Source organism: Eutrigla gurnardus (genome assembly GCF_963514095.1).
Source record: "Eutrigla gurnardus genome assembly, chromosome: 1".
NCBI lineage: Eukaryota > Metazoa > Chordata > Actinopteri > Perciformes > Triglidae > Eutrigla > Eutrigla gurnardus.
The window spans coordinates 44,220-57,097 of NC_139915.1; the positions used below are offsets into that span (position 1 = coordinate 44,220).

At 39.1% G+C, this 12,878-nt stretch overlaps 1 protein-coding gene across 1 annotated transcript in view; it reads right to left on the reverse strand.

Moving 5' to 3' along the window:
- galnt18b (UDP-N-acetyl-alpha-D-galactosamine:polypeptide N-acetylgalactosaminyltransferase 18b) overlaps nt 1-12,878 on the reverse strand; it is a 69,546-nt gene that overhangs the window by 5,224 nt on the left and 51,444 nt on the right. The window contains exons 7-9 of the mRNA XM_084021976.1: nt 9,196-9,381; nt 5,576-5,713; nt 2,295-2,390 (exon numbers count right to left, since the gene is read on the reverse strand). Coding sequence (XP_083878102.1) covers nt 2,295-2,390; nt 5,576-5,713; nt 9,196-9,381 — 420 coding nt within the window. The remainder of the gene's footprint in view (nt 1-2,294; nt 2,391-5,575; nt 5,714-9,195; nt 9,382-12,878) is intronic.

Genomic DNA, 12,878 nt, shown 5'->3' on the forward strand with positions numbered 1-12,878 from the left:
GAAGTGCACACAGAGTCGCACGGCAAACAGGAGGAGGTGAAAAAACAAGGATGGACTGTGATTATATAAAATTGCTTATTTGCACGTCTGCATTGTCATCTTACAGGTGCAAAGTAAACTGTCATTTCTCCAGTGCTGTACTTAAGTTTTGAGGCACTTGTAAAATTGTAGTAATCTTAAACTTCTGCTCCAGCTTCGTCCAGTTGGGACCATTCAGATTATTATTTGTGAGCAGCAAGAGGCATTTCCCCTTCAAACTTCTCACATGATTTTAATTTAAATGACATAATAAGAGAAATGTCCACAAAAATAAATACAAATTTGAGGAGCAGAACATTGTTTTTCCCATAAATCAGCTCACGACACCTCAAACGTATTTGGGTCCACTGATATATTATTAGCTTCACCTCAACCAGCTATAACAGGACAACGTTGCATCAATACATCAGTATTAACACTACTTGTACTTTGGCAGATAATATGCTTTTACTTGAGAAGAATTCTGAATGAAGGACTTCTATTTTTTACAACGTTGTTTTGACTTTTACTTTGGTAAAGGATATCAGTGATTTTTCTGCTGCTAGCATCTTAAAAGAGACAAATGCCATGACAATTCGTATCCAGAATCTAAATGATAAAGAGGCATAACAAGAGCAGGACTTGGATTCATATCGGAGCAGGCAATTAAACAGGGACTCTTTCTGTAATTTCACAAGTGGGACCAGGGTAAAGCTTGTCTCTGACTCAGCACCTTCATAAGCTGTCAAAGCATCCCAAGATATATTGTTTTATTAAAAAAAAGAAGAAAATCAGGGATATGTTTGCTTATTCCACTGCTTTTACTCTCATCCTTCTCTTAGACTTGTTTCATCGTTCCCAAACGGCCTCCTGCCTCTCCTGCCCAGACGTTAAACAGTCTGACAAGTGTGCATTTTTTATTTGTGCTGCTCATTTTTGGTGCAGCTCCGACTGCCAGGCCGTGTGTGGCGTCTGTTGTTGCTGTGCTCAAGTGGGTATATTTTATGACTGCTTGAGCTGAAGAGCCGTATTGTACGTTTGCTGACAACACGCCCTTGTAAAGTCGGTCATGTGTTGGCTTGTAAGCTTTAGAATACGCTTTTGCAATTTCCTTTCAGCACGTCGACATCCTGCATTTATGACACAGAGATGCAACTCTACCGAAGCATCTCAGTCACATTTTGACCGACTACAGCAAACATTTGCTACATACTGTATATGTGTCATTGTAGAGGCAATCCGGGGTCTAATTCCTCTCGATGATGTAACACTGAAACATAAAAATAGAGCAGACGAGATTTGTCTTGCAGAGGAGATCCCAAATCTCATTAGGAACGCTGGTGCTACTCCAATCCTTTATTTGAAAAGCCTGGATTTATGAGAGATTTAAAGCATGTAACACATTTATAATTAGCAGCTTTTAAAGTGATCTATGTCTCAGAAAAAACTGTAGGTTTTTTTTAAGGAAAAAGTGATACTAAGATTCCACAACATTATAAAGATTTCTCCTGAGTCAGTTTTAATATGCACTGTGGTGCAAATATCAATACGAGACATAATGAGTGTGAAACTTTTGATAGATTAATCTGAATCGAGAGCGATGATGTGAGTTCAAGCCTCACTGTGTAAGACAAATTTGCAACTGCAAGGTTAAACAATCTCTGGAAACAATCTTCTCAGACATAATGGGATGGAGGAATCGATCGGAGCTGGAAGACACTGGAGAACCTAAGTGATAATCAAGCTGTGCTAATATTTGCAGACACTTTCTCCCTATTATTAAGGCGTGGATAGATCCTGAGCAAGTAGTTCAGAGATACGGTAGGAAAGACATCGACTGATGAAAAACAGAAGCAAGTGGAGAAATGAATCCTTAAATGTAAATGTGTCTGAGTGTGAGAAAGCTGGACACAGAGACACATGTTCAGGTTCAATATATCTAACCAACGAAACAGGACTTTACATTGTATTTCCTCAATAACGTGACATTTTCTCCTGCACTGGCCCCAAATGGATAAGTATGAAAAATAGAGTTTAATATGTTTTTAAAAACATTGTTTCTGTAAAGGGCAAAATAGAAACCCTGATCCTTTTTTATGAGGTAACGCTACTGAGTTTGATCCAATCTGAAAGCAGAGGAAAGTTATTTTACTTCAAGATGGAACAGGTTTTATTGAGTAAGAAAATCCCAAGATGGAGTATAGAGGTGTTATATTAAATCTATCTTTATGCTGCATGCTGCATGAAACCGTGATGCGGAGATAGAGGGCTCTAACCTGAGGTGTCATCCCGTGACAGAGATACAGGATGGGGACATTGTCATTGTCGGGCCCCTGGTCAAGACACAGATCATTCTTCAGAGAGTTTTTCAGCTGGCAGATAAAGAAAAAAAAAACTCACAGTCACAAACATGCAAATAAACAATATACAGCATATAGAAATGTATTGGGCTAATAAATATGACACACACAAACTAACCCAGATAGTAGTCATAATCAGGTGTGTTATGATACCTTGTTAGTATTTATGCTTCTATGAATAATGGTTTTCAACTTTGAGTTCTCCAGTTCATCAAAACTCTTCTGCACACTTTATTGAACCATTTCTGCTGGATTATATATAATTTAAGACCCTGAGAACCTATTTTCTTAATCAGCTTCTTACAATCGATGATGAGTCGATGATGAATGATGATGTTCTCCATGAACACACTGTTTTCTGCTGAAGTTGTAATCAAATATGATATGGGTTATTTCACAAACTAAACTAAAGATGTTTTACCAACTTTTTCTGCTTATGTATTCACAAATATATAATGTTTAAGAGGAAATATTTGAAGGGCAAGACTTTTAAATTATGATCCATAAATTCTAAGAGATAAAAGTGATTTTGAAAAGTTAGCGAGTTTGAAAGAAAACAGAATGTGTTGCTTTGACTTGAAAATATTCATATTCAATGACGAAGAATTTTTCTTTATTTTAGCGTTTACAGTCATTGAGATTAGTCTTGTTATCTTTTGTCACATGAGTAAATACAGGATTTTATAATTATAAAGCATGATAATGTGGTGATTTATGAGTCACGTGGATGATTAACGGACTGTACATTTTTGAAGGGAACTCAAAACAACCTTAGACTCCATCCTAATGAAGGTAAAATAGCTAGAAATGTTTGGTGAAGTGAATTAAACAATGTGCACTGGACTGTAAATAATGGCAGCAGATAATTCCCGCATCATGTCCGGTCCACAGATATAATCACAGAGTGAGAGCGAGGAAGCGGCATCTACCACATGCTCTCTTCAACGCTGCAGTGCATTCTTTCCTCTCCAGGAGAAACTATAACCTAAACATTAAGCAGTGCCGGCTGTGCTGCCCGATGTTAATATAAAAATGTATCCACGTGGTTGTGTGAGTTTGGGCAGGTATTATAAACCAAAAAAAAAAAGAACAATGTTCTTTGTATCCCACAGTGACATCTAATCTCACCTGGTATACTCACATGAAGAGACTATAAATATTTAAGGATACTTACAGAAGATACAACAGAAGCCTGAGCAGGTTGAAACGTCTAATACAAGAATCGTACATTGAATCCTCTTAAAATTCATTTTTGCTTTATAAAAATGTAAATCAGAAGTGTTACGCTACGTCGAACATTACTCAGCCTTTGAGGCCCGGAGGGTTATTGATGTGCATCACGAAAAAAAGTCTGCTGATTGTGAGATACAAACTGCTCAGCGGGGAGCTCCAGGGATTGTGGTTTGCGCGGGGAATGAATTAGGTAAAGACGTGAGATCAGGAGAACACAGCTAGGGATGATTCAGCTCCCTACTGGCTCAGGAGTTGTCTACTTCTATCTGGTAATCTGTAAATCCACAGTCAACACATGTCACAGGCAGCTCAGGTCTGCCAGTGACACCTGTGGGGACAACATTAGCTTCAAGTGAAACGGCATTTAAGACGTCTTTAGCTTCTTTAATGTGACATATTCTATTTGTATATTCTTCTTTTTATTTAAAGTCCCAGTCGGCAAAATTTTTTTGATCATATTCACTGAAGCCGACACTACGCTCCGATAGAACAACATAAATCATCTGGTTTTAGAATAAAAAAGCGTGCCTCTACGTGCACGTAGAGCCTGTTGTTTGTTTTGCAAAAAATCGACAGCGCCCGGATCATCCTGTCCAATCAGCACGCAGGGCTGTGTTCTGCACACACAGAGCCCCTCCCCCCTCGGGTCGTTCCACTATCACAGGAGGGAGGCGGAGGGAAGTAACAACAAGCTTCCAATTCCTCGTTAAAAAACCCAAACGAGGAGGTCCAAAACAACCAAGGAAATGAAAACACCGGTGGAAAAGAAGGAAAAAAAGAAAGATGGCGACGGTGCCCGTGATAAAACCAGAGTCAACATCGGACCCGCGTTTCAAAGGTGGCGTGATCTAAGGGATTTCAAAGGGCACGAAGTCGAGGGGGAGGAGCTCGGTGGTCGTGGGGGAGGAGCGTGAGAGTTGTAAACATTCAAAATCTGACAGAGTGCCCTCCATCCTTGCCGACTGGGACTGTAATAGCACATGAATATAAATAGTAATAGACGATGCAAGGGAGGCCAGAAGCCTAAAGGGCTTATCATGGGTCTCCCCAGTTTTGAGTCAAACAAACCAACTAAACTACTGATTCTAATTTTGAATAAAAAATAATGTATTTTTATATCCTTCAGATTTGATTATGCTGCTCTAACGTGGGAACGACTCTCACTGTGAATACAACGGAGCGATACATTTCAAACAGTTGGTCTGCAGCTGCACCTCCCTTCACCCACATTTTACATCAGGAGGAGGATGTGGGAGAAATGAATACCTCAAAAACATTTTTCCGAAATACAAAAAAAAAATATTTTTTTCATCCATGTAACGACTGCTCAACCCAGCACAGCTGACTAGCCCATCAAATGCATGTCGCAAATATAGAATAATGAGGTCAACTAACTGAGAAATATATGTAATGAGGCTGGCCTATATATTTTCTCGCTATATCCATTCACCACTTGTCAGTTTGCGATAAAAAAAAAAAAAAAAGTCATCCACACAACAAAATACAGTGCCATAATACTGCGGTCTGTGTGTCACTGTGTATTAGGGTGCACCGCAGTGATGTGAGGTGGGAGGACCGTGGAAATAAAGCTGTTTGAGAACAACTCGGAATGGGCAAATAGAAACACTGTCAACCCTGTTGGCTGTCACTTTTTTTCTGGCTGCAAAGCTCCCCTCAAGTGGGAAATACTATATTTATATTTAACCCAGCTTCAATAATCTATATGTTTCACCAGATTAATCTAACAGAAAATTATGTTTCCTGTAACTTCTGAAGTGAGAATGAAAGCGTGAGAGCTGCTGCAGTAAAACCTCCCCTTTCGAACTGTTTGTGCTCCTGACAGCAGTCATCCGCATCCCGACACAAGGGAGGAAAATGATTTGCTCAGGCGCGGTTTAGACTCCTTTCTTTGTGGCTATTGCAGACACTGAATTGCATTCGGGAAGAGGAGGCGGGCTGCTTACTACTCCGTATGCGATGGTGTCACTGTACATCCTCATCTCAGGGTAGATGTTGACCAGGTACCAACGGAAGGTTTTACATTGCAGCCTCTTCCTCAGAGCCTTCCTCTCGGCGATATCGCCAATATCTATCCCCGGGTCCTGGGTTATAGATAGACACAAACACACAGAGAGAACACACAGATTCACACACACAAAAAGCACAGCATTGATTAACTGTAGCTGCTGGAGAAGAAATCTCTTAATGGGCCATTGAGGAGCATTGTGCAGCCATTTGTTGTGTATTTCAATAGCTTCTGTAGGGTTTTGATTTTTTTCCCTGTTCTGGCCTAGAAAACGACTACTTAACTATTCCAGCTGCCATATCTCACAGTCACACTCACCGAGGGCAGTAAAATAGTACATTTACTCAAGTACTGCAGGAAATTGTGAGGTATTTTGAGGTACTTGAGTTTTTCCATAATCTGCCACTTCAGACTTCTACTTCAACTACTTGTAGTGTTTATTTCACACCAGACCACAGCAACCAAACAGTACAAACTACAGACACCAACATAGAAATACAGCAACAGCACAGTTAGAAAACAACAACACCTGGTCTGAAAAGGGGATGGACGAAGCATAGCTATTTCAGATGAATATACATAGAAAATCATGCATATAATCCTATACATAATTACATTCAAGCAGTTTCCCCCTCTAAACCTCTCACAAGGTTTCATTAAAATAAAACTGTTTGAGGTACAAAGGACATAAAATAATACAGTATTTGAAAAAACAAAGAAAAAAAAAATACAATCATTTTAATTAAATATATTACAGACTGTATCAGAACTTCACGTCATCATCTCACAACCCCTCAGATTCATCTTGGGACCCACTGAAAAGAATGGACTGAACCACCCATAGAAATAGAATTAGAGTAGAACGGACATTTCCATTCAAACGCCTTTGCCATTGCACTGTGACTGTTGTAGCTAATTCCCATACAAACTTCCATACAAACCAGCTTGCTTGACTTTGAATTGACTTGGTAGCGTGATTATAGGACAGGAGATTGACAAAAACATAACAACTGATAGCAACTGACATTTTTGTAACTAATTAAAGTAGATAACCAGCTCCACGTCAGACACAAGGAAAATGTTTCTTACACATAGATGCAACAGAACAATCGTAAATAATAATATACGGTATCGTTAAAGGGGCAGAATGAGTAGTAAATTAACTTTTACTTAAGTACAAAATGAAATGCAGTTTTTTTACTGTGTCATTAGTACTTTTATCTTAAGGATCGGAGCGCTTCTTCCATGACTACATGTAACCCATGTTGCCTGCTATATCTTCATCAACATCACTGATGCCTCTTCTTAACAACACAAAAGCTAAAGTGAGTGAAACAGTGAACTTTATGTGAACACTGTGTTAAATCTGATGCTCTCTGAGGTAAATTAATCCTGACATTTTAGCGTTGCAGTTCACTCTGCGGCTAAATCCGAGGCAAAATTTCATACTCCGTGAGTACTGACTCTGTTAAACGCCTCATTATTGACTGAATGAATTGCCTGCAGATGTTCATCTATTCATAACGCGGATTTACATATTCAAACAGATTATGCAGGAGAATAAAAAAAGCTTCAATGAGCAAACATTTGACTTAGCCTTTGAGGGATGCTACATTTAACATTAGACAAGTGCGGTTATTTACTTTAATTCACGGCATCCGGCTGAAGATCAAATTAAATCAGCATCATCAGAAAACACAGAAATAACGCAACTAAAAACTATGTTTTCTCCACGATCAGCCAGATGCATGTGATTCTGTGAACTGTGACACCTTTTGTACTTGATGTGTTGTTGACACTGCAGATGTCTTCATTCACAAGTCTAAAATATCACAATGAAGCTGCAAATAAAGACATACAAGAATATAATGTAGCTCAAGATAAAATGGAATTCATTAATTATGTACGTTCTCCTTTTTTTTGTACAAAATGTTTTCTTTTTGTATCATTAATTATTTTACGACCAAGTTGCAGCTGCAATTGAGGTAGTTTGTCTGACACTTGACTATTTTGTTGAATTTATGGCATATTTTATCACATGTATTTAATACAGGCCAGTCTGTCAGTAAGGAGAAATCATTTCATTTGAGCCTTCTGGAGGTTTCGGGGACCTGATTCAACTCAACATCAGCGATGGGAGGAGCGCAGATATCAGACGACTCAACCCTGTGACATTTAGATTAGGTGGCTGCAGGATGGAGCTGCCTGTTGTTGCTATAGATTTATTCATATTTGTGGGTTTGGGCATCATTTTTTTCCCCACCTGACTTTTGTATGAATGCTACCTTTGGATTATGATGCAAAGGGCTGCAACAGCAAATCCTGTGTATACATAAAAACTAGTCCGTCTTCAGTCAATTAAGCCTGCAGCCAGTTTATTGCTGACATCTGACATTTGAAAAATGGGACACATGTACATACTGAGGATTGTGTTGAAAAGGGTTGAGAGGTTGTTCACTTCGGGATAGACGCTTTCTATAACACAGTACACCTGAAAGAACTTCAGGATGACAGGCGGCTTAAGATGGATTTCCGCTTTACCAAAAACTGTTTTGCAATTTTGGGGTTTTATTTTCCTCCTCGGTTACATGGATACATTGTGTTTTTTTTGGTTTTGACCAATTATTTTTTGAAGGAACAGATTGGTTTAATGAGATAAACTGATTTTTACCCAGATTTGATGTCCCTGCATGGCCAAATATGTCCTACTCTCAGAGGACACTGCAGTAAAAAAGGGCCTTTAGTAGCAGGCACAGCTCAGAATACTCAATACTAAAGAGTTCCATTTCCGTTCAGTACATCTACTCTAGCCCATCTAGTAAAGGCCAAGTGCCAAAACCATTTTGGTAAAAAAGAATGGTGAATACAAATGAGCTGCTGATTATACATCAGTGTCCCTCAAAGTGATACAATAAAAGTTGAACTGAGTGGTTGTGCTGCAAATGGTACAATACAGTCTTATATTTCTAATAAAACAAATAAATCATGAATAAAAACTAAAACAATGACACCGCTGTATAATAAATGACTACATATAGATAATCTGCAGAATGACACCTATGTAATACCATGAAAGTCTTAAAATTCACCAGTTGGCAAGATGCTCGACACCCACTGTTACTAATATTACTCGTATTATCATTATCTATTATTATTTCTGCTTTATTATTATAATCATTCGGTAACACTTTAGATTAGGGAACACATATTTAACCATGAACTAGTTTCTTATTAGCTTATTCTTATTAAGTGGTTTACAACAACTCCCTAACTCACTATCAATAAGCAGTGATTAGGAAATTATTAATTGGAAAACTCTCACAGTAGTTAATGGCCTAGTAGTGGCAGAATATGATCATGCAGAATAAGGCATTAGTAAGTGATTTATAATGGCTTAAAAACAGCCAATGTGCTAGTAATATGCATGCTCATAAGAAACTAGTTCATGGTTAATATGTATTCCCTGTTGCTGTTATTATTAGTAGTACTCATTTCCTACTATTATTTATGCCAACGCATTATCTGTGACTTCTTGTAATGACAACATGCTTGACTCACCTCCACAGGAATATTCCAGGCCATGTAGACGTGGCTTTTAAACTCGTCCATCCAAACTTCTGCAACTCTGAGAGCGTTTCGCCGCACGTGAGACGTCAGATCTTCAGTGTAGGGTTTATGAGCACGCTCTATGTGGGCGATGCGAGCGCAAGGCAGGACCTCAACGCTACCGCCACACTGCCACACCTGCTTTCAAACATTACAAGTACAAAGCAGAGAGAATCATGTCATCCAGTAGTGTTTCAACTGATGTTCATGCTAGCTAGAAGGTGGGTCGTCTGTGGAGTCAAATAAATTAACTTGGGCATTAGTGACTTACATTACTGACTTAACTTGATGAAAAAATATTTTTTTCGTGTCTTTTCCCCACTTCTGTTTCAGTCAAAGTCGACGTTTTTGTTATTCTGACTTTTCTGACCAAAATAGAGACTCCTGTTGGACTGCAGTCGAGAGGATCTTCACACAGTCAGTGGAGTTGTGGCACCACAGCACAAACCACTTCTGCAGCCTACTGTATACTGGACTGTGAGGAGAGAATCAATGTAGTGGGAGACGCTAATGCCCCAGCGCTCAGAAGGAGCAGCCTGTGTCTTTGATGACTAAAAAGCAAGTGGCACCAACACTTCATCCAATGAAGACCTCTGGGAGGCTCGAGACCCTGGTGCAGGGAACTCCTCCATCCAGAAAATAATAGATGTTACTATATATACATTAAAAGACTCCTCCATGAAGAATAAAAGGAAATTATGTTAAATATATTATGCAGTGACACTTTCTGTAATAGATTTGCAGTTTCGTGTTGATATGATCACTCAAACCTTTGTCTGCCTTTTTCCTGGTTTTCTCTCTCCATACTTCCCTCCATACATTTCAAGTGACCGTGAAATCAAGCATTAAATGTGATGTTTATGGTTATTTATGCAATTTGTTCATGCATTCTTTAGCAGTCCTAATTGTCAGTTATTATCTTTTCATTTTGTCAGATTTGTATACATTTATACACCAAAACAAGATGTGAATGTTTGAGTTCAAGAAAACTTTGAAGAGAACTATACAAGAATCAAAGCTTGGAGGAAAATTAATTAGGAAAATAATTAGTCGCACAATGCGGCTAATTAGTATCTGAGGAATTTCAACGGGATCGCAAAGTAATTCAAAGGCTCAGGAGAAGCAGTGAAGACTTCTGTTTACATGATCACATGTATAATGGCCATCAGAGGAGATGTCACGAGCAGAGTCCATGGAGCGTCCTGAGAAACCACTTAAATATGCTGAGCTTAACAGTAGTGCAGGATCCCCGGCGTTTCAGCACAGATAAGGTGGAAATCATCCTGCTGAGCTACTCTCTGTGGATCAAATAGTGCAGCTGACATCTTTCTGGTGTTAAATGAACCCCCCAAATCATTCTGCCTCCAATCTTTAGTGTCAACTTTCCTTTCTGACACTAAAACAAATGCCCCCTGCAGGTACCACTAATTGTCTGCTGCCCATTTTATTACTACAGAGGGCTGCATTGCTATTTCGTCCAAAATACAACAATTTTATACTGTGGGATAATCCAAATAGTGCACCCCCTCCTTTGCAACCTGCCATCTCATTTGCATGCTTTACACACAATCTGATTCTTATGTTTTGCCAAAACAACATTTTACTCCAAGATGGCGGCATGCTCTTGACTCTACCTCCACGCTGTCAAAAGGTTGTAAAATAGCAAATGAGGTTTAAAACTTCTGATGCTCGGGATCACATCATTTAAGAGTAGCTTCATACTTCAACCACTGCAGTAAAAAGAAATCCAATCACCACTCCACCGCTTTTGGTCTACTTTGTGTTATTAAAAGTCAGGTCCTCACTCCACCGGTCTCCCTGACTCCACAGCGATGGAACAATCTCTGTCAGGACAGCACAACCACTCCATTCCCTTGTAAACTTAAAAGCTCATCTCCTCAAGAAATGCCTCACGTCCCCCGCTCCCACTCGTATCACACCCCTTCTTGTGCCACATCCTCCTGCAAATATGCTTCTGTCTAAATCTGATCTAGCTGTTCCACCTCTAATTTCTTTTCATACACTTTCTTCTGGCAGAGAAGAGGTTTCACATTACAGTGTTTGCTTAGCTCTTTTATCAGGGCACCAGCAGCCTGAGCCTAAGCTAATTTTTTACTGCTGTACTCATCATAATTTACTTTGGATAAGAGCAAAAGCTAAATGCCGTTAATGTAAAAGTAATGCAAGGGGAAGTGCTTTATTCATTTTTTTCTGTACAGTGGTGCCAGTAACCAAGCCAGAGGCTTAAAGTGGATTTTGATGGGAGTCTGCAAAAGTCTTGATGACATGAAGCATGATAATGATGCTGTTTTATGGTGCAGCCATATATCAAATGAAATTAGACCAAATACAATCTCAAGCTTAATTCCTAGATTGTCAATCTACTTAATAATTTTATGAACTTTTAGCAACCTCGTTTGTATACGGTTCATTGCCTTAAAGTAGTCCAAATTACATCTATCTTTAGACCAAACGCTCGCCCCCTGCACAGTTAAAAGACGGCTGTTTGTGCTCTTTTTCTTTTTTTTCACTAAGAACAGCGTTAAGTCGTGTCAGTTGAAATGGATTCTAAAATGTTGGCCAAAAAAAAAAGGATCATCCATGTCCTCAGTGTCTTTCCACTGGCTTAACAGCTTCTCTGGCTATTTCCAACAGGAGCTGTGCATTGGCACATTTCTTTTACTAATATAAGCGCTACCCAATTATTACCATGCTTCATTATTATGGAGAGACCATTGTCACATTGTAGCTTATAAACTGTAAGAATAAAGTTTGTGAAGCCTTGGATTTCACGACATGCTGAAGCAGTGTGCATGGGGCTGCGTGGTTGCCAAAAACAGACGCTCACGTTAGCATCTAACTATCTTACTGCCTACATATCATAAGTTAATTACTTTTTGTGGGGTTGCAGGTTGTAGTTTATGGGTATTCAGGACCAACACATGTATGTGGAGCCATCCCTAGAGTTTAGGCTGTTTTTTGGATCATACATCCAACTATGCATCTCCTTTGTTATAATTTCTGCGACGTGGATCATGAGCTGGTGAGTGATGCTGACTTCTTATCTGGGATATGCAGCTTTAGCCTCGTGTCAGTTTTTAAGTACATTTCTAAGGTTGTTTTAAATGGGTTTTTTTTTAATATAACTCAGCTCAAAAGTCTTTGACAGGCATAGCAACAGTGTGTGTGTGGTCACGCTTATCAGAATGCTATCCCCTTATTGCTATATTATTAAGACACCCCATTGCTTCGGGATATTTTTGAAAATCATTACCTTATCACAGAAATTTAACCCTCACATTATCAAACGCATACAAATACAGTGATCCCTCTGAAGCACATTTTGATCTAATTATTACCTGCTCACTACATATCTCATTATTAACTTCTTACTACTGAGTACTTCTTGCACAAACGCATGCCTCAAATGTTTTTTGCAATCCCTATATACAATGAAGAAAGTAGTAATCGAGGTATACTAGTTATATACTAGTTTCCAGTCCTTCTCTGAGCGAGTGTTGTGGGATGCCACATCTCAATCAGGCTGGTGAAAAAATCTCCACACCAGAGGATTAAAAAAAGGAGGATATGATATAGGTATCAAGCTGGGCAGCCTGAGATCTGGAGAACCATGA